This window comes from Salmo trutta, chromosome 17 (assembly GCF_901001165.1).
Source record: "Salmo trutta chromosome 17, fSalTru1.1, whole genome shotgun sequence".
In the NCBI taxonomy this organism is placed as follows: Eukaryota; Metazoa; Chordata; class Actinopteri; order Salmoniformes; family Salmonidae; genus Salmo; species Salmo trutta.
The window spans coordinates 40,064,613-40,090,431 of record NC_042973.1 but is presented as its reverse complement, the minus strand read 5'-3'; the positions used below and the strand labels follow the sequence as shown (position 1 = coordinate 40,090,431).

Genomic DNA, 25,819 nt, shown 5'->3' with positions numbered 1-25,819 from the left:
TAACGAGTCCACTGTGGGGGACTATAGGCGGATCACCGAGTTTGCACACTGCTCGCACGGTTTCGATGAGATCGTGACGTTAACTGGTGAAAGTTGAAACAAGGAAGAAGGGTGAATGTAGCCGGAACCAGCTGTGTACTGTATGTCAGACGAATACAAAACAAATAGGGTGCTGCAAATTATTCAGAAACGTACTCTAACGTTACAGTTGTTGAATTGTCATTGAGATATTTTAAGAATGGATTTAAACAGTATCCTGTCTCAGCTCGAGACTAACAATGAAGAGGAAATTAGACGGCTTTTGCACCAGTACAACGGAGAGGTGGGTGTAATTCTCCTCGCTTTGACGTCAACCAAAACAAAGTTATTAGCTACTTCGCCAGCCATCTAAAAACGTTTACATAATCATAGCTGCTAAAATTAGTACTAAAACTATGTGTATCTAGAACTTGCATTCCCCCTTTCATTTTGAAAGGAATCAACGAGTTTAAAACCTATTGCTGTGTTGCAGGAAGCATATTTTCATCCTGGCTAGCTGGGTTGCTAGCTAGCTAACGTTAGCTAGTGTTGTGGCCAAATATTGTAGGGTATAACTTTCTAATCGTGTACTGTAGCTAGCTATGCATACAATGACAGCATGCGTATATAATGAAACATTCTAGCTAGCTCCCATTTAGTGATAGCTGTTGCTGCATTTCCTGCTGTAACTTGAGCTAACTAGCTAGGTACATTTGCTAGCTAACGTCGTTGGCCGCTGATAACCAGACAGAGCCTGATGGCGATATACTTTGCATTACACTCGTATATCCTATCTAATGCACTCATACTTCCAATCTGTCTGCACAAGCTATTTACTGTATCATAGAAACAAATTAATTCTAGATAACATTTATGAGAATATTTAATTCATGCACAGATGAAGGTGACAAAGCACATTTAGCATATGCATTTGACTTTTCTCTCATTAGTACTTAACCTTGCTGACGTAACTCACATGGTACACAGCGAGGGAGACCTGCCAGGAACACTGAGTTTGTTTCAGCAAGACTAATGTATACTGTCTTTTTCAGAATAGTCGCACATTCACCTTTGACCCAAAAGAGGAGGACCTTCGAAGTGTAAGTAAACACTCTGCCTTGTCTGGTGCTTCACTTTCACTTATAGCCTAGATAATGCTTCTGCCCCCTGTGTGTTTTATGATGAACTAACCTTCTCTCACTGTGCAGAGGCTGTGTCAGGGTCTGCTGACTGTGCTGGGGAGGCAGGTTGGGTCCTGCTGCCAGAGCACCTGCCTGGAGACCCTTCGTATCCTGTCCCGGGACAAGCGAGTCCTGGGCCCTGTGGGCACCCGGGAGGGCATGCTTGTTCTGGCCGGGCTGGCTCGGCTGCAGGCGGGAGAGGAGGGAGGTGACAGTCTGCAAGAGGATGCCCAGACAGAGGAGGAAGAGAAGGTGGTGGTGGAGGCCCTTAAGTGCCTGTGTAACGTGGTGTTTAACAGCGTGGCGGCACAGCAGGTGGGTGCCGACGTGCAGCTGGCACGTGGTCTGTGTTCCCGCTTGCACGCCGCCCGTGCCGGGTGTCACGAGGTGGGCCTGTTCTCCCTGCGCCTGCTCTTCCTGCTCTCGGCTCTGCGGCCAGACGTCCGGGGGGGCCTCCAGAGGGAGCTGCATGCCGTGGGGCTCCTCACAGAGGTGCTGGAGCGTACCCTGGACCTACGCTGGGTGGGCCCCTACGAGGTGGCCCATCCAGGCCTCCAGGCCTTGCCTATCCCTGCTGAAGACAACGAGAGGGCCATGGAGGCCCTGAAAGCCTTGTTCAACCTCACGCTGTCTGACACTAGCGATGAGGTGAGTTACAGTTACACCCCCTGTCTGTTACAGAATGTTTTTCTCCTTTTGGAGTTTTTTCCTTTTTAAAGAGGATATGTACGCTGTACTTGTAACATGGCAGTCACGTGGTCCTGTATGGCTCAGTTGAAGGTATGCACACATACCTTTAGTCGCTTTAGATAAAAGCATCTGCTAAATGGCTATTATTATTATTATTATTCAGAGCTCAAAGAGGGCTAGACGCTGCAGCCATGAGCCCAGCCTATAGTATCACAGCATCACACAGTGTTTAGAGTTACTGCATAAACATAAATTCTTTGCATCTCACTGGCTGTGGATGGACACATCCCCTTGCATATTTTGAATTCAGCATAGAAGTCACCAAACTTTGCATGCTTTGGTTGAAGGCTATTATTTACAGATAGTTTAACAGCAAGACACTTGCCTTTATTGAGTAACATCCCTTAAATTGAAAGCCCTAACTAAGCCTGTGCAGCAATAAGAGGTTTATCAGCTATCAGACCTCGCTTAAACTCCTTTGGCACCTTTACAGCTTTCTTGATTAGCCAGGGGGAGTTAGTGAAATAATCCTATGTTGCTCACTCCCCTCAAAGCTCGCTCAGCCTATAATGTCACAGCATCACATCATGAAGCAGAGGGGCACATCCCGCTGCTAAATCAAAGATATTAATCTGTTGGATCCGGTATTGAATGTCTATCAGTGATAATTTGACACGCCAAAAGTGTCATTGATATTTATAGATTTGCAAAGAGTTCTCTAATTCAGGCTGGTCAGGAGAGCTGCCTGCTTTAACTACTGGCTCGTATTGTGCCTCAAAGTGCTATTGGTCCAAATATGTTTTTCTCCATGTTAGTTGTGAGATTGTGGATTTTCATGATTGGGGCTGGTCACCCTTGCCTCTCACCATTGTAGCTGACATCTTGTTGAGTCCCTCCCATCCTATTGTTGGCAGAGAGGAAAAGGTGAAGCTAGAGGGATAACTGGGACCAAAATCTGTCTTCTGCAGCAGGTGGTGTTTTTGTTTTGTTTTTTTGCTCACAAAGCGAGGAGTTTTTGTATGGAAAAAATATATATGGCTTATTTGCTACACATGGCTTATTAATCGAATAGAAATGTGGTAATGCTTAGGTTGTTACGAGTGTACTGATATAAGTAGGAACATGTGGCATCCTGGCAACATTGAGAAGAAATGTGTGCCTGTTGTTTACACACGTATCTGCCCTCTCATTGGCTAGAATGGCCCCACCTGGTCTTGCCTCCTCCCGACTACCTTCCATTTCTTTTCATTGTCAGAGCGGCCACTTGAGTATCTGGTCAATATAATGGATAATCTGTGGCGTTGATCAGAAAAGCCCTGTGTTCATCTCATGAGTCAATCCCACATGGTCATTTGCATGGAATGGAAAGCCTGTGCTCAGTGACTCACAGCTCTTAGGTCTGACTTCCAGATCCGGAAATCCATAATTCCTCTCATCTTTCCTCAATCTCTCCATAGTTACAGTCCCTCCCTCTTTCTCCTTTCTCTCGCTCTCTCTGTTCATGTCTTTTAATATAAAAAAACAACAACATTTTACCCCTGTATTGGAATAATAAATGTTACCTAAATGATACAGGTTATGAGCTATGACCAATGTCTTCCTATGTTTTCTTTTTGACATGACCGCCTCCCCTTCCCGGTTCTTCCATAGCTAATTTTATCATTCTTACCCCTACCTGCTTAGTCCCTCCCCTCCTTTTGTTTGAAGCAATGAAATGCTTCCTTAAGGATCAGTCTGTTGTACGTGGCCGATGTAAGACATTTAAGCGTGTTAACCCTGGCAAAGGCTGCTGGCCCAGATGGCATCCCTAGCCGCGTCCTCAGAGCATGCGCAGACCAGCTGGCTGGTGTGTTTACGGACATATTCAATCTCTCCCTATCCCAGTCTGCTGTCCCCACTTGCTTCAAGATGTTCACCATTGTTCCTGTACCCAAGAAAGCAAAGGTAATTGAACTAAATGACTATCGTCCCGAAGCACTCACTTCTGTCATCATGCTTTGAGAGGCTAGTCAAGGATCATATCACCTCTACCTTACCTGACACCACAGACCCACTTCAATTTGCTTACCGCCCCAATAGATCCACAGATGATGCAGTTGCCATTGCACTGCACACTGCCCTATCCCATCTGGACAAGAGGAATACCTACGTCAGAATGCTGTTCATTGACTTTAGCTCATCCTTCAACACCATAGTACCCTCCAAGCTCATCATTAAGCTCGAGGCCCTGGGTCTGAACCCCGCCCCGTGTAACTGGGTCCTGGACTTCCTGACGTGCCGCTCCCAGGTGGTGAAGGTAGGAAACAACACCTTCACTTTGCTGATCCTCAACACAGGGGCCCCACAAGTGTGCATGCTCAGCCCCCTCCTGTACTCCCTGTTCACCCATGACTGCGTGGCCAGGCACGCCTCCAACTAAATCATCAACTTTGCAGACGACACAACAGTAGTAGGCCTGATTACCAACAATGAGCAGACAGCCTACAGGGAGGAGGTGAAGGACCTGGCAAAGTGGGGCCAGGAAAATAACCTCTCTCTCAACGTCAACAAAACGAATGAGCTGATGGTGGACTTCAGGAAACAGCAGAGGGAGCACTCCCCTATCCACATCGACATGACCGCAGTGGAGAAGGTGGAAAGCTTCAAGTTCCTCGGCATACACATCACTGACAATCTGAAATGGTCCACCCACACAGACCATGTGGTGAAGAAGGCGCAACAGCGCCTCTTCAACCTCAGGAGGTGGAATAAATTTGGCTTGGCCACTAAGACCCTCAGAAACTTACAGATGCACAATTGAGAGTATCCTGTTGGGCTGTTTCACCACCTGGTACGGCAACTGCACTACCAGCATTTGCAGGGCTCTCCAGAGGGTGGTACGGTCTGCCGAACGAATCACCGGGGGCACACTGCCTGCCCTCCAGGACACCTACAGCACCCAATGTCACAGGAATGCCAAAAAGATCATCAAGGACATCGACCACCCGATCCACAGCCTGTTCACCCCGCTATCATCCAGAAGGCGAGGTCAGTACAGGTGCATCAAAGCTGGGACCGAGAGACTGAAAAACAGCCTCTATGTCAAGGCCATCAGACTGTTAAATAGCCATCACTAGCCTTGTACCACCCGGCTGCTCAACCTTTAGAGGCTACAGCCCTATATACGTAGACAAGGAATCACTGGCCACTTTAATAATGGAACACTAGTCACTTTAATAATGTTTAAATACTGCTTTTCTCATCTCATGTGTATATACTGTATTCTATTCTACTGTATTTAGTCAATGCCACTCTGACATTGCTCGTCCTAATATTTAGATATTTCTTAATTCCATTCTTTTACTTTTAGATTTGTGTATTTTTGTGAATTGTTAGATACTACTGCACTGTTGGAGCTTGGAACACAAGCATTTCGCTTCACCCGCAATAACATCTGCTTAATATGTGTATGTGACCAATAAAATTGGATTTGATTTACATCCTTCATTTGATAGGGTGGTGACCACCAGCTCCGCCTTGTCACCGCCATCATGCGCCATCTATTGATGCTAAAGACTCAGACAGAGGACAAAACAGAGGAAGCACACAGGTTGGCAACCCTTCTCACTGCTCTCCACATAACAGGGCAAAACTGCATCCTGAAAGTACACATTCATCATTTGGTTTGTACGAATGAATCACCATCCAATGATTACTCTCTGTAGTCAACAGTGACAGCATCCAGCTCATGAGAAAGTTAAAACTTTAAGCCAAGACTGTTTTTTGAAGTCATATGGCAGTATGTCTTTTCTGGACGTCTCCTTGATGCAAATTAACTACAAAGCTTTCTTTTGAAGGACATGCGAGAATGTAAAGAATGTATCATGTAAAAGTGATTGATAATGCTCCCTGTGGTCCTATGGATTATGTTGTTGTGTCCCTCTGGTCACGGGGTTAGCCCATTGTCCAGAATCCAAAGTAGACCTTAGGTCCTTGTCTGTTTAGACTGATGGAATGCCCTGTGGTCTTGACGCAAACACAACAATGTGTATTCATGCTAGATGAAAGTGCTTTTAACAAACACGTAGTCTTTAAAAAGTCTCATGATTGGTAGAAAACAATGACATGGATGTAGCCTATTCTTAAGAACGAAACCATATTTAGCATTTGTTAATCTTTCCTACATGCTATAACCAACGATTAACCACTGTCCTTTCTCCTTTTTCCTCATGTCTTCCTTCTTCTCCTCCAGCCACACCATCAACCTGCTGAGTAACCTGCCAGTGTCATGTCTGGATGTGCTGATTGACTTGCCGGTCCAGGGGGGCCAGGAGGAGTACAGCGGGAAGAACATGGACGCTGTGCAGGTGCTACTGGACTTTATGGAGAAGAGGATAGACAAGGTAAGAACTGGTGGACCAGAGACATTGGGCGAATCCTTCCACTTAAGTCAAATGTTCACTTAAAGTCACTTACATTTTCACTGAGGCTGCAGGTAGCCTAGCGGTTAAGAGCATTGGGCCAGTAACCGAAAGGTTGCTGGTTCAAATTCCCGAGCTGACTAGGTAACAAATCTGTCTGTGCCCTTGTGCAAAGCACTTAACCATAATTGCTCCTGTAAGCCGCTCTGGAAAAGAGCGTCTGTTAAATAACTTAAATGTCTCTCACTGACATCAATGCACGTGTAAGTGAAATTTGACTTCAGTGGAAGTTAGGATTCGCCCCATTGTGTGTGTTTGAGATATCGGACTACACAGAATCACTTATCTACAAACCAGTCCTTGCTGATTCTGCGTCTTTCTTCAAACTGATTGCTTGATCTCGGTGGCTGCTATTACAAACCATGCCAACACTTTTGCATTTCCTCTTGACCAACAAGTTAAACAAAACAATGTTTCAAGCCAAAGTAGAATTAACCTCAATGATGCAGTCCACCAGTGGCTTCTCACCCACCATTTAAGGAACTGACTATCTAACTGTTAGAGGCCATTTAGAAATTCATATGGCTGTTTATGTAGTAACGTCATTCTCTACTGAACAAGCCAATGAAATGATGTGGAAATCTTGGCCATCCTATTAGAAGCTGTCCACACAACATAGAAATTTAATTACTAATACATTCCTGAATAGTTATTTTGCTAATGGTCCACAATCCAACTGCTACAGTGCCTCTGTGGGCATGCCTGTCGTCACTCGCCTCATGTGTGTCTCATTCCAAGCAGGGTGCCAACTACAAAGAGGGGCTGACCCCAGTGCTCAGCCTGCTGACTGAGGGCTCCAGGTACCACAGGGAGATCCGCAGATACATCAAGACACAGGTAGGGTGCTGGAGCTAGAGGGGCCTTGAGCTTGAACATACACTTTATGGGCATGTTCTAATCTATCCTATCCTTATACATAAAAAGTGATGCAAAATTAAGATCTTCAAAGTTAGTGAAACTACTTCATCAGTGTGAAATACATACATACATACAGAACAAAAATCTAAATGCAACATGTAAAGTGTTGGTCCCATGTTTCATGAGCTGAAATAAAAGATCCCAGAAATGTTCCATAACCACAAAAAGCATATTTCTCAAAAAAAATTTGCACAAATTTGTTTACATGCCTGTTAGTGAGCGTTTCTCCTTTGCCAAGATAATCCATCCACCTGACAGGTGTGGCATATCAAGAAGCTTATTAAACAGCATGATCATTACACAGGTGCACCTTGTGCTGGGGGCAATAAAAGGCCACTCTAAAATGTGCAGTTTTGTCACACAACTCAATGCCATAGATGTCTAAAGTTGAGAGTGTGCAATTGGCATGGTGACTGAACGTTGTTTTATAGCAGTGGTTCCTAAACTTTTTATAGTCCCGTACCCCTTCAAACGTACAACCTCCATCGCACTCTCAAATGTTGTTTTTTGCCATCATTGTGAGTCTGCCACACACACACTATACAATACCTTTATTAAACATAAGAAATAGTATGAATTTTTGTCACAACCCGGCTTGTGGGAAGTGACAAAGAGCTCTTATAGGACCAGGGCACAAATAATAATAATCAATAATTTTGCTCTTTATTTAGCCATCTTACATATAAAACCTTATTTGTTCATCAGAAATTGTGATGAACAAATAAGGTTAAATAGAAGGGTGTGCTTGAAAGGGTGCACATAACTCTGCAATGTTGTACTGGAGAGAGTCTCAGTCTTAAATCATTTTCCACACACAGTCTGTGAGGGCTGAGAATCCACTCACATAGGTACAGTTGAAATCGGAAGTTGACATACACTTAGGTTGGAGTCATTAAAACAAGTATTTCAACCACTCCACAAATTTCTTGTTAACAAACTATAGTTTTGGCAAGTCGGTTAGGACATGTACTTTGGCCATGACACAAGTAATTTTTCCAACAATTGTTTACAGACAGATTATTTCACTTATAATTCAATGTATCACAATTCCAGTGGGTCAGAAGTTTACATACACTAAGTTGACTGTGCCTTTAAACAGCTTGGAAATTTTCAGAAAATGTCATGGCTTTAGAAGCTTCTGATAGGCTTATTGACATCATTTTAGTCAATTGGAGGTGTACCTGTGGATGTATTTCAAGGCCTACCTTCAAACTCAGTGCCTCTTTGCTTGACATCATGGGAAAATCAAATGAAATCAGCCAAGACCTCAGAAAAAAATTGGTTCATCCTTGGGAGCAGTTTCCGAACGCCTGAAGGTACCACGTTCATCTGTACAAACAATAGTACCAAGTATAAACACCATGGGACCACGCAGCCGTCATACCGCTCAGGAAGGAGATGCGTTCTGTCTCCTAGAGATGAACGTACTTTGGTGCGAAAAGTGCAAATCAATCCCAGAACAACAGCAAAGGACCTTGTAAAGATGCTGGAGGGGAACAGGTACAAAAGTATCTATATCCACAGTAAAACAAGTCCTATATCTACATAACCTGAATGGCCGCTCAGCAAGGAAGAAGCCACTACTCAAATTCAGCCATAAAAAAGCCAGACTATGGTTTGCAACTGCAAATGGGGACAAAGATTTGGAGAAATGTCTTCTGGTCTGATGAAACAAAAATAGAACTGTTCGGCCATAATGACCATCATGTTTGGAGGAAAAAGGGGGAGGCTTGCAAGCCGCAGAACACCATCCCAACTGTGAGGGACGGGGGTGGCAGCATCACGTTGTGGGGGAGCTTTGCTGCAGGAGGAACTGGTGCACTTCACAAAATAGATGGCATCATGAGGGAGGAAAATTAAGTGGATATATGGAAGCAACATCTCAAGACATCAGTCAGGAAGTTAAAGCTTGGTCGCAAATGGGTCTTCCAAATGGACAACATGTCAGGAATTGTGAAAAACTCAGCTTAAATGTATTTGGCTAAGGTGTATGTAAACTTCCGACTTCAACTGTACCAGGAGCTGTGCCAGGCCCGCCACGTCTGTTGACTCATCCAGCAGTAACGCATAGAATTCACTGGCTTGTATGCAAAGCAGTAATTGTTTTAAAACATCTCATGCCATGTCACTGATGCGTCGTGAAACGGTGTTGTTTGATGAAGAAAGTTACTGTATCGTTTTTTGTGCCTTTTCTCCCAGCATTGTCCCAACCATATTCCCGGCAGTAGGAAGAATTAAGTCCTCCACAATAGTATGGGGCTTGCATGTCATAGCTCACCATATAAGACGCTTCTAGCCCCTTCTTATTAATGGTTTCTGTTGCTTTTATACATGTCTTACTACTCGAAAGTCATCTTAATTCTTGCTCATACTCCAGTGGCTTATTTTTCAAATTGACATGTTTCTAAATGTCTGCGCAAGAGTGAAGGTTTCATCAAGTTAGTACTTTTGCACATATAACACACTGTGGCTGAGGAAAGGCACTACTTCCAATATAAGTGAACCCCAAATCAATGTAGTTCTCATCATATTTGCGCCTCTTCGATGGTCCAACGTCTCTGTCTGTTTGATGCTTTCCCGGGTAAGGGGGCAGTAGCTCTTCAGCTGCATCAGATTCACAACTGTCAGTGTCCATGATAGCTGGGCTAGCAACAAATGTAGAATTACTCATGCTAGCATTGGATGTGCTTGTGGAAGCAGAACAACTTTTGTCGTTGACAGGTGTAGTACTGCTGGTAGTTGCGGGCCTTACTTTTTTTTTAACCATTTATCTATTTTTTAGCAAACGGAATGAGCAGCAGCTACATTTGGCTACATACGGACCGTTAGGGGAATTCCCGCAAGAGAGTAACGGTTACTGTGATTGGATGTTAATTATTTGACATTGTTGTTATTTCACTGAACACTATATGGTTTCATTTTATTTTTGGCAGTGAAACGTGGCTACTCGGGCTCGAAAAAAACATTACCCAAATGTATAGCCCCGTTGGAAAATCTAAATGGACTATTTGAAAATGTGAATCACATTTTTATTTGGCGTACCCCTGACGGCATTGCACATACCCCAGTTTGGAAATAGCCGTTTTATAGAATTTGGCAGTACGTCCAAGCTCACATCCGCAGACCATGTATAACCAGGCCAAGACCTCCACATCTGGCTTCTTCACCTGCGGGATAGTCTGAGACCAGCCACCCGGACAGCTGATGAAAATGTGGGTTTGCACAACTGAATAATTTCTGCACAAACTTTCAGAAACTGTCTCAGGGAAGCTCATCTGCCTGCTCGTCATCATCACCAGGGTCTTGACCTGACTGCAGTTTGGCGTCGTAACCGACTTCAGTGGGCAAATGCTCACCTTCAATGGCCACTGGCACCCTGTAGAAGTGTGCTTTTCTTGGATGAATCCCGTTTTCAACTGTACCGGGCAGATGGCAGACAGTGTAGTGTGTATGGCGTCATGTGGGCGAGCTGTTTGCTGATATCAATATTGTGAACAGAGAGCGCCCCATGGTGGGGTTATGGGCAGGCATAAGCTATGGACAATGAACACAATTGCATTTTATCGATGGCAAATTGAATGCACAGAGATCCTGAGACTATTGTCGTGCCCTTCATCTACTGCCGTCACCTCATACAGTATTTTAGCATGATCTGTCGCAAGGATCTGTACACAATTCCTGGAAGCTGTAAATGTCCTAGTTCTTCCATGGCCTGCATATTCATCAGACATATCACCCATTGAGCCTGTTTGGGATGCTCTGGATCAGCCACCCGGGCAGCTGATGAAAATATGCTGTGTTCCAGTTCCCTCCAATATCCAGCAACTTCGCACAGCCTTTGAAGAGAAATGTGACAACATTCCATGGGCCACAATCAACAGACTGATCAACTCTATGCGAAAGAGATGTGTCACGCTGCATGAGGCAGATGTTGGTCACACCAGATACTGACTGGTTTTCTGATCCATGTCCCTACCTTTTTTAAAAAGGTATCTGTGACCAACAGATGCATATCTGTATTCCCAGTCATGTGAAATCCATAGATTAGGGCCTAATTAATGTATTTCAATTAACTGATTTCCTGATATGAACTGTAGCTCAGTGAAATTGTTGCATGTTGCATTTATATTTTTGTTCAGTGTATTTAGATCACATATTTTACAACATATCTTACAAAATCTGCCTAGATTACATTTCTTCTAACATATCCTCCAGCAGTGGCAGATGGATCATTAGCTGGCCTGATCACTCAGTTCACTAGTCTAGTGTACTACAGTGTTAATTTTCACTGTGGCTCTGCCCCCGTTGGATGTGTTTGTCTCCAGGTACTGCCCCCGCTGAAGGAGGTCAAGGTCAGGCCGGAGATAGGGTCCACCGTTAGGAACAAGCTGGTGCGCCTCATGACCCACGTGGACATGGGCGTGAAGCAGAGCGCTGCAGAGTTCCTCTTCGTCCTCTGCAAAGAGAGTGGTGAGAGAGACAATGAGCAGACTGTATGATAGGGATGTGCACGGTTATTCGAATATCCGAACGGACAACGTTAGTATTCGAATACTTGTGAGTTCATTTTTTCTGAATAAAAAATATATAATAATGATTTACTTATTTTTAACACTGAAAAGGTTTTTTATAAATTAAAATATTCATGTTACATACAGGGATATACCATGACATTTAAAATTAATAATATAAGAAAACGACAAACGTCATAGTTTTATGACGTGCGCACCGTAAATGTGTAGCTTGTTTATGTTGGCCAATCAAAGCGGAAAATATTCTTAATATATGGCAAGTGGAGTGACAGTTCACTTAATGCAATGCAAGATGGAATAAAATAACGGAATTAAAAGTTAGCGAGAAGGAGTAGGCTACAACAATTAACTAACAGGGAGGCTGTTTTAACTGAATGGGGTGGTGGAGAAAGTGCAGCATGTGGCCTCAATTATCCTGGCTAGCTATAGCTGGCTATCTTGGCTAGCGATAGCTGGCTGGCTATCTTGGCTAGCGATAGCTGGCTATCCTACCAAGCTAGCTTCTCTAAGCTACTCCGGTCAAGACAGGCACTGTTATATGGGATAATAAATAACATTGTGTCTGCTATAAGTTAGATAGTCTTGGCTGATGCCGAGTTGCCTTTGGTACTGGTCGTCAATAGCCCATTGAAAAATATATATCTTCTTCACCCCCCCCCCCCCCCCCCCCCAGGTCGATGTCCGTGGCCCCACGGAAATCTAATTAGTATAATAAAAAACAAAAAAAAATGCTAATCGGTCAGTTTAAGCTGGAGATGTTTTTTTTTTTTTTTTTTTACATCGGATGCGGTATTTGTCAGACCATGGACATCCCACAAATTGGTCTTCTCACAAAATTGTCTGTAGGGTCCGAACGGTTTGACCTATAAACTATTATGACCCCTCTATGGGAAGGTGAGACGTACATGTCGGTTGTTATGCTCTAGGACGCCTACAGGCCTCACAAGACTCATCTGAATGTCCCCTGGTACCAGTTGAAAAAATGAATGGAAGTATACAGTACCAGTCAAAAGTTTGGACACACTTACTCATTCAAGGTTTTTCTTTATTTTTACTATTTTCTACATTGTAGAATAATAGTGAAGACATCAAAACTATGAAATAACACATGGAATCATGTAGTAACCAAAAAAGTGTTAAACAAATACAAATGTATTTTATATTTGAGATTGTTCAAAGTAGCCACCCTTTGCCTTGATGACAGCTTTGCACACGTTTGGCATTCTTTCAAGCAGCTTCATGAGGTAGTAACCTGGAATGCATTTCAATTAACAGATGTGCCTTGTTAATTTGTGGAATTTCTTTCCTTAATGCATTTGAGCCAATCAATTGTGTTGTGACACGGTAGGGGTGTATACAGAAGATAGCACTATTTGGTAAAAGACCATGTCCATATTATGGCAAGAACAGCTCAAATGTGACCCGTTTCAGGAAACTAGGCATATGTCGCGGGTCACTACTTCACAAGAGAGTTGTTTGAACGTAAACTTTAAAAAAAAATCAAAATGCATTTTTTTTGCCAGAAATGCCTTCTCGAACTTGTGAACTTTCATGTGCCTTAATAACAAACCTGTAAATACTAATACAATTGTTAATTTACGAGCCTAGTTGGTTTAGCCAAAGAAAAAGTGAGCAACCTTCCCACTAGCCATGATTGGCTGAGATGAGTGGGCTGGACATGCCGAGAGATGAGTTTGGATTGGTCTGCCATATAGCATGCTTTTGTCTATTTGAGCTGGTCAGTATGTCTAGGTAATCCTGTCTAACGCGGCTTTAAAAAAATATGTATCTTGTATTAAAACTGCATAAGTGTTGCTCGCCACTTTCTGGAGGACTGAAATCAGTGGAATTTAACCTCTCTAGGGTAGGGGGCAGTATTTGCACGGCCGGATAAAAAACGTACCCGATTTAATCTGGTTATTACTACTGCCCAGAAACTAGAATATGCATATAATTGATTTGGATAGAAAACACCCTAAAGTTTCTAAAACTGTTTGAATGGTGTCTGTGAGTATAACAGAACTCATATGGCAGGCAAAAACCTGAGACGATTCCAAACAGGAAGTGCCCTCTCTGACCATTTCTTGGCCTTCTACACTCTCTTTATTGAAAACTGAGGATCTCTGCTGTAACGTGACACTTCCTACAGCTCCCATAGGCTCTCAGAAGGCGGCAGAACGTTGAATGATGACTTTGCAGGCCATGGCTGAAAAACAGTAGCGCATTTGGTAAGTGGTCGATCTGAGAACAATGAGACGGGGGCGCGTGAAGAGTCCATTTTAGATTTTCAGTCTTTGAACGAAAACAAGGTTTCCTGGTCGGAATATTATCGCCTTTTTACGAGAAAAATCACCATAAAAATTGATTTTAAACAGCGGTTGACATGCTTCGAAGTACGGTAATGGAATATTTAGAATTTTTTTGTCACGATACGCGCCGGGCGCGTCACCCTTCGTTACCCTTCGGATAGTGTCTTGAACGCACACAAAAAACAGGATATTTGAACATAACTATGGATTATTTTGAACCAAACCAACATTTATTATTGAAGTAGAAGTCCTGGGAGTGCATTCTGACGAAGAACAGCAAAGGTAATCCAATTTTTCTTATAGTAAATCTGAGTTTGGTGAGTGCCAAACTTGGTGGGTGTCAAAATAGCTAGCCCGTGATGGCGAGCTATCTACTCAGAATATTGCAAAATGTGCTTTTGCCGAAAAGCTATTTTAAAATCGGACATAGCGATTGCATAAAGGAGTTCTGTATCTATAATTCTTAAAATAATTTATGTTTTTTGTGAACGTTTATCGTGAGTAATTTAGTAAATTCACCGGAAGTTTGCAGTGGGTATGCTAGTTCTGAACGTCACATGCTAATGTAAAAAGCTGGTTTTTGATATAAATATGAACTTGATTGAACAAAACATGCATATATTGTATAACATAATGTCCTAGGAATGTCATCTGATGAAGATCATCAAAGGTTAGTGCTGCATTTAGTTGTGGTTTGGGTTTATGTGACATTATATGCTAGCTTGAAAAATAGGTGTCAGATTATTTCTGGCTGGGTACTCTGCTGACATAATCTAATGTTTTGCTTTCGTTGTAAAGCCTTTTTGAAATCGGACAGTGTGGTTAGATTAATAACCTCTTGAGCGTCTCATCCCGTTAGCGGGATCATTTTCCAGCGAAAAACTCCTAGCGACATTAGCAATGTCAATATTTTTTTTTTTTTCAAATATAGGACTGTCTCATATCGTTTTATAGATACCCTCTCTTGAATCGACCCTCGTCGTCCGATTTCAAAAAGGTTTTACAGGAAAAGCACAACATTAGATTATGTTAGAGGAGTACATGGTAAAAGTAGCATCATTTGAATTTTCCGACCAAGCACATGCATCACAAATAACCAAAAAACAGCTAAATGCAGCACTAACCTTTTACAAACTTCATCAGATGACACACCTAGGACATCATATTACACACAGCATGCATTCTTTTGTTCAATAAAGGTCATATTTCTATATAAAAACAGCATTTTACATCGGCGTCTGACGTTGGCTAACTATTTTCCCATAAAATGCGTCCCGGGAAACAGTGCTACAATTTCATAAATTACTATTCGAAAACGATTTTTTTATTTTATATTGTCAATCTAAGATTTATAGATGAATATCTCTTGAAAACACCCGTCATAACAGATTTTAAATTAACTTTACAGGGTAATCACACTTTGAGATAAAAGGGGATGCGATACTCAGAAAATGAGCTAGAAAACCTAGCTCGGCGCCATCTTGGAACAATCGCAAATCACATCTGATCTTGTATAATATTGTCAATAATCCCTTACCTTTAGTTGTCTTCATCAGAAAGCACTTCCAGGTATCCCAGGTCCACGACAAATGTATTTTCGGTCGAAAAAGTCCATCCTTTATGTTCCATTAGCTTGCTGTTGTTAGCGCGTCTGAAGGCTGTATCCAAATGTTGATCCGGGCGCGGGACTTAGGTTACGAAAAATAACTTTTTCCCCTCCTTTAGGTTCGTTCAAACATGTCAAACGTTGTATAACATTAATCTTCAGGGCCTGTTTCAACAAGAGAGCCAATAAGATTCGAGTGGGACGATTTCATTGTGTTTCAAAACGTTTCCAAAGGTGGGGGTAGACACGGCCGCCGACGTCACAATGCTGATGGCCCTCCTACTATGACCAATTGCCACAGCGTCTCCTTCACTGAGTTTCGACAGTAGAAGGCTCAAAACACTTTGTAAAGACTGGGGACATCTAGTGGAAGCACTAGAAAGTGCTCAATGAACGTTTTGTCACGTTGTGAATTACAGGGAAGGCTGTGAAGTCGAGTCCACAATTCAGAATCCCACTTCCTGTTTCAATCGGTCTCGGGGTTTTGACTGCCATATGAGTTCTGTTATACTCACAGACACCATTCAAACAGTTTTAGAAACTTTAGGGTGTTTTCTATCCATATAAAATAAGTATATGCATGTCCTAGCTTCTGAGTTTGATTAGTAGGCCGTTGAAAATGGGAACGAATTTTTTCCAAAATGCGCTGTGGCGCCCCCTATTTGTAGGATATCCGTAAGAAGTTAACGAGAGTCTTGTCTTTTTAAAATGGTGTAAAATAGTCATATGTTTGAGAAATTGAAGTAATAGCATTTGTAAGGTATTTGAATATCGCGCCACGCGATTCCACTGGCTGTTGAGTAGGTGGGACGATTTCGTCCCACATACCCTAGAGAGGTTAAGTATGATAGCTAAGGAGATGGAGAAAATACCTGTCTCTGGATTACATCTTCAAACTAACTAAACTAAACTAACTAGCGTCCAACCATGAATGATGTATACGGGTAAGATAGTCTAGCTAGCTACGTTTTCAGATATTACTAATTTTAACAGACATTTGCCTGGCTAGCTATAGCCTAATGCTAACTAGCTAACATTGAACCTGGTTGGTTAGCTACCTGCAGATCCATGCAGGGTAATAATGTCATGAGTTGTGATTATGGTTCATTGTTTACCTAGCCAGCTAGCTATGTAACGTTAGCTGGCTGGCTCGCTAGCTAATGTTACGTGTATGACCTTATTTTTCGTATCTCAGAGCCATTTACTTAGCTAGCTATAGACTAATATTATCTAGCTAACATTGAACCTGGTTGGTTAGCTACCTGCAGATTCATGCAGGGTGTAACGTCATGAGTAGGGATTATGGTTCATTGTTTACCAAGCTAGCTTGCTAGCTACATGTCTTAATAAAAGACTCCACTATGCAAGTAACCATTTCGGGTGCGTTCGTAAATTCAGTCTGGCCATCTACTCCGATTTCAGAGCACTCTAGTCTGAGTGTGGCAGAGAGCGCTGAATAACTGATGAATTTACAAACGCTCAACACCCGTTGAATATGGCCGGTGTCAGTAAACGTCAGCAGAAAAGCGTAGTTGTTGCCAGCAGCACAGTTACAGTCACCAGCGCTCTGGATAACATGAAAACAGCCTAACCAGCTCTGCTAGGGCGAGTAAAATGGTCAGAGTGGGGTGTTCTCTCGTTATGTGTCTGGAAGTAGCTCGCAAACTAGCCAATGTTAGCCAGTTAGCTTGGGTGCTTGACCGCTGCAGTGAGGTCAGAATGTTCAGATCAACCCTGCTCAACGCGAAACGTTCTGAATTTAAGAACGGACAATCTGACAGCACAGTTGCAGTCACCAACGCTCTGGATAACATAACAGCCTAACCATCTCTGCTAGGGTGAGTAATGTTCAGTGAGCTGTTCTCTCTCACTTAGATGTCTGGATGTAGCTAGCAAGTTAGCTTGGATGCTTGACTGCTGTTGTTGGGGCTAAAGCTTAAGAGGCTGTGAACGATGCTGAATGGGTGTAGACAAAGAAGGGCTCTCCAATAGTAGTACCAAAACATTGAAAAGCCATTTTCTCAAAAGTGAGTTTAAAAGTTAATCAACTTTCAATGCAGAATAACTTTCCCATTGTTCCTCAACTGTAGTGTATGATATACCATTTTGTAGCTCTGAGTCTCTACTTTTATTCAATGTAAAAAACACAATTTGAAATTGACCGATTTTGAGCCGGTCGTGCACAAATAAGCCAAGAGAAACGACAGTCCATGAAGGTCAGTCAATACAGAAACTTTCAAGAACTTTGAATGTTCCTTCAAGTGCAGTTGCAAAAACCATCAAGCGCTATGATGAAATTGGCTCTCATGAGGACCACCACAGGAAAGGAAGACCCAGAGTTACCTCTGCTGCAGAGGATAAGTTCATTAGTGTCCAGCCTCAGAAATTGCAGCCCAAATAAATTCTTCAGAGTTCAAGTAACAGACACATCTCAACATCAACTGTTCAGAGGAGACTGCGTGAATCAGGCCTTCATGGTCGAATTGCTGCAAAGAAACCATTACTAAAGGACACCAATAAGAAGAGACTTGCTTGGGCAAAGAAACGCGAGCAATGGACATTAGACCGGTGGAAATCTGTCCTTTGGTCTGGAGTCCAAATTGGAGATTTTTGGTTCGAACCGCTGTCTCTTTGTGAGACGCAGAGTAGGTGAACGGATGATCTCCGCATGTATGGTTCCCACCGTGAAGCATGGAGGAGTGATTGTGTAGAGGTGCTTTGCTGGTGACATTGTTTGTGATTTATTTTTAATTAAATTCACACTTAACCAGCATGGCTACCACAGCATTCTGCAGCAAGACGCCATTCCATCTGGTTTGTGCTTAGTCCCACTCATTGTTTTTCAACAGGACAATGACCTGACACACCTCCAGGCTGTGTAAGGGCTATTTGACCAAGAAGGAGAGGGATGGAGTGCTGCATCAGGTGACCTGGCCTCCACAATCACCCGACCTCAACCAAATTGAGATGGTTTGGGATGAGTTGGACTGCAGAGTAAAGGAAAAGCAGCCAACAAGTGCTCAGCATATGTGCGAACTCCTTCAAAACTGTTGGAGAAGCATTCCAGGTGAAGCTGGTTGAGAGAATGTCAAGAGTGTGCAAAGCTGTCAAGGCAACGAGTGGCTACTTTGAAGAATCTAAAATCTAATCCTATATTTTTTGGTTACTACATTATTCCATATGTGTTATTTCATAGTTTTAATGTCTTCAACATTATTCTACAATGTAGAAAATAGTAAAAATAAATGAAAAACCCTTGAATGAGTAGGTGTTCTAACTTTTGACTGGTAATGTGGAGACTGTTTAGTGCCAGAAATAAGGGGTTGCAGACATGTAAAAAAAAAAAAAAAACAATAATAATAACACATTTTTCCTGATCTTTCTTATCTCTCAGATATACAGTGAATTTGCAAAGTATTCAGATCCTTTTACTTTTTCCACATTTTGTTATGTTACAGCCTTATTCTAAAATGGATTATATTGTTTCCCCCCCCCTCAATCTACACACAATACCCCATAATGGCAAAGCAAAAACAGTTTTTTATTTTTTTTTGCAAATGTATTAAAAATCTAAACTAAAATATCACATTTACATAAGTATTCAGATCCTTTACTTTGTAATCCTTTGGCAGCGATTACAGCCTTGAGTCTTCTTGGTATGACACTACAAGCTTGGCACACCTATATTTGGGGAGTTTTTCCCATTCTTCTCTGCAGATCCTCTCAAGTTCTGTCAGGTTGGATGGGGATTGTCGCTGCACAGCTATTTTCAGGTCTTTCCAGAGATGTTCGATCGGATTCAAGTCCGGGCTCTGGCAGGGCCACTCAAGGACATTCAGAGACTTGTACTGAAGCCACTCCTGTGTTTTCTTGGCTGTGTGCTTAGGGTCATTTTCCTGTTGGAAGGTGAACCTTTGCCCCAGTCTGAGGTCCTGAGTGCTCTGGAGCTGGTTTTCATCAAGGATCTCTCTCTGTACTTTACTCTGTTTATCTTTTCTCGTTCCTGACTAGTCTCCCTGATGCTGAAAAACATCCCTACACCATGCTTCACCTTAGGGATGGTGCCAAGTGTCTTCCAGACGTGACGCTTGGCATTCAGGCCAAAGAGTTCAATCTTGGGTTCATCAGACCAGAGAATGTTGTTTTCTCATGGTCTGAGAGTCCTTTAGGTGCCTTTTGGCAAACTCCAACTGGGCTGTCATGCCTTTTACTGAAAGTGGCTTCCATCTGACCGCTACCATAAAGGCCTGATTTGGTGGCGGGCTGCAGAGATTTCTTTCTTTCTGGAAGGTTCTCCCATCTCCACAGAAGAACTCTGAAGCTCTGTCAGAGTGATCATCGGGTTCTTGGTCACCCTTCTCCACTGATTGCTCAGTTTGGCTGGGCGGCCAGCTCTAGGAAGAGTCTTGGTGTTTCCAAACTTCTTCCATTTAAGAATGATGGAGGCCACTGTGTTCTTTGGGCCCTTCAATGCTGCATAAATGTTTTTGTATCCTTCCTTAGATCTGTGCCTCGACACAATCCTGTCTTGGAGCTCTACGGACAATTCCTTCGACCTCATGGCTTAGTTTTGCTCTGACATGCACTGCCAACTGTGGGACCTTATGTAAACAGTTGTGTGCCTTTCCAAATCATGTCCAATCAATTTAATTTACCACAGGTGGACTCAAATCAAGTTGTAGAAACATCAAGGATAATCAATGGAAACAGGATGCACTTGAGCTCAATTTCGAGTCTCATTGCAAAGGATCTGAATACATATAAATACAGTATTTTATTTTTAATATTTGTTTTAATTGGCAAAAACTTTGATGGGAAAAATAAATATTTAATCTGTTTTAGAATAAGGCTGTAAGGTAAAAACATTTTGGAAAAAGTCGAGGGGTCTGAATACTTTCTGAATGCACTGTAGGACAGACACTTCAGTCCCAACCAAAAAAATCAAAAGGAATTTTGTTCTGTTGTTCCATGTAATGAATGTTATTCAATGTGTTTCTATGGGCTAATGGCAGTAAGGCCAAGTAAAATGTATGAAACTCTATTTTTATATACTTCAAGGGGTCTTAAAATTCTAAATCAAATACCAAAATTATCCTTTTTATGACCGTCTTTAAATGGTTTTTCGAATATCCAACAAAAATGTATGATACTATTCGAATAGTGAAATGATTTCAAACCCCCATCCCTACATAAAGTACAGTTGTCCATCGTTTTGTACTGATTTCTCCCCCTCTAATCCTCCAGTGGACCACCTGTTGAAGTACACTGGGTATGGTAACGCAGCAGGACTCCTGGTGGCTCGAGGCCTGCTGGCAGGGGGGCGAGGAGAGACTCTGTACTCAGACGACGAAGACTCTGACACCGAAGAGTACAAATCGGCTAAACCTTTGTGAGTAGGCAGAAGCTTTGAATACATGACCATAGACACGCATGCCTTGCTTTGAATGACTAAATGTATTGGGTTGGCTTTAGGGTGTGTCATGGGAGTGCCACAACATTTATTTAACTACAACAGAATCCATTGGACCAAGGGGTGTTTAATTTATCACTTTTAGGTGAGACCACTTAAGTGCCACTCTAGTGGCCAGGGCTGTTCGATGTTGGTTCTGGAGTGCCGAAACACTTCTTCTCTTTGTCCTATCTCTGTCTGACTCAGCATCAACCCCATCACGGGTCACGTGGAGGAGCCCATGCCTAACCCCATCGAAGACATGACTGAGGATCAGAAAGAGTATGAGGCCCAGAAACTGGTCAACATGTTTGACAAGTTGTCAAGGTAAAGCAACCACCATACAACCTCATCATGTATGAATGCAACAACAACTGTGTTTGCCAGCAGTGTTTCTATTCATTGTAACCCTCAATGCCAGATTATTAACCTTTCTGAATTATATAGCTTTGTATCCTGTTTGAATGATTCTCTATGGCTTATTATTTGTCCCCCTGAACCTGAACGTCTGCTGTCTTCATTCATACTGGCCTTTCCTTAGCAAGCAGCACCTAGCGCTACTCAGAGAATGATGTGGATGCGAGGCTGAGCGACACTGAGCGCGCTCCCTGCCAACCAGTTCATTTGAGGAAGAATCTCCTGCCGTTAGCCCCGGTGCTCAATTAGGCCCCGGCCATACCACCTCGGCCGCCACTGCATTCAGCTAGAGTCAATGGAAGCCGCCGCCGTTGGCGTGCCACTGCTGCATCATTACCAGAACGCCATTAATTAGCGTCCTAATTGGCCCACACAGTGGGGTCGGAAGCCCTCGGCTCCTTTCTACTCCTTTATGTGGTACTTTATGTCAGGGTTTTTAATAACGTGTCTACTTCCCTTTATTCACCTTTCTCCTCATTCAGCCCACGAGCCAAACATTGTACGCTAACTGACAGGGGAGTAGGACTGAGACATAGGCACAATTAGAGAGAAGAGGCATTGGTTTTGGGGTGGAGGGGTGAATATGTTTACAGACACAAGAAAAGCTGACGTTGTCATTGTTCAGCCACAGAGAGGGGGTTGAGTCGTAATGAGACGCGTGTGCCTGTCTACAAGAGGCTGATTCCTTTCCTCTGAAGCCAGATCCTCCTCCTCCTGTATCCCTCCAGCTCTCTATTCTGCTGTGTCAGTCAGTGTCAAGTAGACATGGCGAGAGGGTGATGACACAGGTTTTATCCCAAATGGGACCCTATTCCCTATATAGTGCAGTACTTTTCACCAGTCTGGGACTATATAGGGAATAGGGTGCCATTTGTGATGCAACCACACTCACCAGCTGCTGCCCTTCCTATCCAACATGCCACGATGGGCTCTCAGGAGATGGCTCAGGGCCCTGCAAGAATGTGCTTCCCCTCGCAGCTTACCTGCTCCTCCAATTAGCACATGCTCTGAATCTGACCCCCTACACAAACCATATCTGCTTGCCTGGGTCCTCAGATCCTGCAGAGTGGGGAACAGGACAGGATGCACCATGGGATTAATTGGTAGAACGGACTACAATGTAGGAGTGTTGTCAGTGGCTGTTTTTTTTTCTAGACTCATTATCTTGTTTTTCACCCTGTTAGAAGTTATTATATCTTTATAAAGCCCATCTCTGGTTGATGTGATTGGGATTGGGACAGGTGGATGGCTGAATGGCTCTCTGTTTGGAGATACTGAAGTGTCCTGAAGGAGGCTAAACCTCAAAAACGTATCTGTCAACAACACTGACCCCATAACCGTTAACCTGCCATCTTTCCGCCATAGCCTGCCATATACAGTACCCAATCATGTCTCACTAAAAATCCTTCTTTAACCTGTCTCCTCCCCTTCATCTACATTGATTGAAGTGGATTTAACAGGTGATTTAACATAGCATTGACCTGGTCAGTCTGTCACGAAAAGAGCAAGTGTTTCTAATATTTTTTGGTCTTGGTTATTGTTGATGGTTTCATTACGCATTTGATAGAGGATGTATAGAGGATGTGGCACCGTGAAACAGGGTTGTGCGTTGTCGTCAGAATTCGCCCCAGCTTACGTATCTTTTTTTATAAAACAAATGATTTAGTGCTTTTCACTGAAAGGACATGAGATAAGATCTTCAAATTTCCTTTGTGCCGTATTCATACCGCACAATCATATTACATGGCTCACCTCCAAGTCTTCTTTATCATAGTCCTCCTCCAGAGCTTTACTCTGTTTTTGGGGGGAGGAACCAGGAATGAGGAGTTATATGTTAATTTGTGTTTGAATTGTGCAAATGAATGCAAATGTAGCCATGGTTTTAAGACTTTGATTGGCTAATTCTGTGATAACACATCTGAGAGGGAGCTGGTGGCACACAGTGCAGATATAATTGGATTAGGATAGAGGGCCTGGTGTGGCTTTGAGGAGATTACACAGAGCACTGATCCTGTAATTAAACTGACCCACAGAGGAGAGGAGAGCGTGGAAGGGGAGATGACCAACAATAAGAGTCTGTGTGTGTGTTCACATGTGTTTTGAGTGAATGAAGGGGGGACGGGTCGTCATCCAGGGTTCTTGAGCGCCAGATGTAAGAAAAGACGTGCCACCACCACTCAACAACGGGCCTCTTTAGAAGGTGTAGAATGAGTGACATAAAGGGTTTTGAGGTTCAAAACAGCGCAGGTGGATTGTGGCAGCAACAGATTGGTCTACCAAATGAAACGTGGGCGTTGTACACTATTGTGTCAAATGTTGAAGGAGAAGATTTCTAAATCCATACACTGGGACTAAGCATCTGCTAAATGACCAAAATGTTCTAAATGCTTCTTATTCGGTTCCATTACAGGTTATCAACAAAACGTTACAATACAGTGTAGTGTTCGATTTGGCTGCTGTGGGGCAAGGAGACCCCCAGCTCTGCTAAAACCATTGACCACTGCATGCCGTTTTAAGAGATTGTTAAATAAATGTTATAACTATTTGGTTTTAATATCAACACCTCTTGAAGAGCATAGTCAGAACTACACATTTTCGATTATTCGACATTTAGCTCTATCATCAGTTATACAGCAAGTAACTGAATGCTTTTCATGATCAGTAAACATCAATTGATCAATTATTTTCAGATACGTGAGGGTAGCCTATCCATTTGGCATGGAGCTCGCTAGCTAAGCAAACGTGCCATTTAGCTTGTTTCATCAGAGATCAGACCTTTTGGAAAGACCTTGACACCTGCAAGTCCTCATCCTGGTAGTTGTCAGTCAGACTACTGTCATCACCACTATAGATGGCAAGCTAAAATGGCCATCTAGTTTATCCTCTGAAAGTTAGCATGTTAACTAGCCATATTGACATGATCGGTTATTAGGTAGATAGACAATTTGTGATTAAACACTCTTAAAAACATTGAAAATGGGATAATGTTAGCTAACTTCGCTAGGTAGGCTGTTTGGAGAAAAAATTATATAAGGTCTACTTACCACTATGTTTAGCCAACTACTACATTTCTAACGGTAGCTTGCAAAGTAAACATCAGCTAACAGTACATCGGCAAATGCGCCCTTCTACTGCTTGACAGGCATCCTTCTGGGGTGCATCCTCTTCTCAACCTTGAGTGACCTCTTCTGGGTTGTAACATGTTTGTTTTCCTCTGCACTCCCCCTAGTCTTTGTTGGTGACTATTTGTTTTATCCTGCTGTGATGTACAAACTGTGTGTTGTGAATACCACAAAGTAATATTCTTGTTTCTAACAGGGGTTGTGCTCAATTTGAATAGAATATAGTCAATTCAGGAAGTGATTTGAATTTAGAAATGTAAAATGTTTTGAAATAGCTTCTACCTTTCAGTTTATTGAGAAGTCATTGAAAATAAATGACCTTTTTTCAATTATTGAATTGTAATTTTTGTTTACTTCCTGAATTACTGCCTTCAATTTAAGTTGAACCCAATCGTGGTTTCTAATCACCGTCAAACACGGTTCTCCAGACCAGGGTTGAATTCATTTTGAAATGGAAAATTAAAACAAGTGTTTCTTATTGGACAAGTTCAGGTAGTCCCGGCCTGTTTCAGTTTGTTTTCTTCCGTTTGGTGCCTAGTGAATACGACCCAGTTGTGATGTTGTTTGTGTCTGTTTTTGTGCTCCACAGGCAGCAGCTGATCAGACCGATGGGGGTGAGGAGGGACGGCACACTGGCACCCCTAGAGGAGGCTCTTAGACAGCCCACGGCTGACAGCTGCAGCTCAGACTCAGACTAGAGCCACTACGACACAGATCAGACCACCCTATACAGTGCCCTCAAAGTATTCATACCCTTTTACTTATTCAACATTTTGTTGTTACAGCCTGAATTCAAAATGGATTGAATATAATTTATTTTTTCAACCAGCTACACACAAAACCCCATAATGACAAAGTGAAAAAAGGTTCTTAACATTTTTGCTAATTTATTGAAAATACAGAAATATCTAATTTACATAAGTATTCACACCCCTGAGTCAATACATGTTATAATCACCTTTGGCAGCAATTACAGCTGTCTCTAAGAGCTTTGCACACCTGGATTGAACAACATTTTCCCATTATCCTTTTCAAAATTGTTCAAGCTCTGTCAAATTGGTTGTTGATCATTACTAGACAACAATTTTCAAGTCTTGCCATCGATTTTCAAGCAGCT

At 42.6% G+C, this 25,819-nt stretch overlaps 1 protein-coding gene across 2 annotated transcripts; it reads left to right on the top strand.

The window, feature by feature from the left end:
• The first annotated feature begins 78 nt into the window (after nt 1–78).
• LOC115152181 (synembryn-B) lies at nt 79–25,500 on the top strand. 2 transcript variants are annotated; one of them, XM_029696764.1, is made up of 10 exons: nt 79–322; nt 1,071–1,118; nt 1,227–1,847; nt 5,384–5,478; nt 6,121–6,271; nt 7,091–7,186; nt 11,593–11,737; nt 20,959–21,103; nt 21,371–21,490; nt 25,292–25,500. In XM_029696764.1, the coding sequence occupies exons 1-10, from the start codon at nt 239–241 to the stop codon at nt 25,398–25,400; spliced, it is 1,614 nt and encodes a 537-aa protein (XP_029552624.1). In that variant the 5' UTR covers nt 79–238; the 3' UTR covers nt 25,401–25,500. The 2 variants fall into 2 exon arrangements, with proteins under 2 accessions (XP_029552624.1, XP_029552622.1); XM_029696762.1 differs by having other exon boundaries at nt 7,088–7,186.
• The last annotated feature ends 319 nt before the right edge of the window (nt 25,501–25,819 follow it).

Bases quoted from the DNA above. Each gene is read 5' to 3' on its own strand.
- LOC115152181 (XM_029696762.1), top strand. From the start codon at position 239: ATGGATTTAAACAGTATCCTGTCTCAGCTCGAGACTAACAATGAAGAG. The intron at 323-1,070 runs GTGGGTGTAATT...TGTCTTTTTCAG, and splicing joins TGCACCAGTACAACGGAGAG to AATAGTCGCACATTCACCTT. The intron at 6,272-7,087 runs GTAAGAACTGGT...TCTCATTCCAAG, and splicing joins TGGAGAAGAGGATAGACAAG to CAGGGTGCCAACTACAAAGA.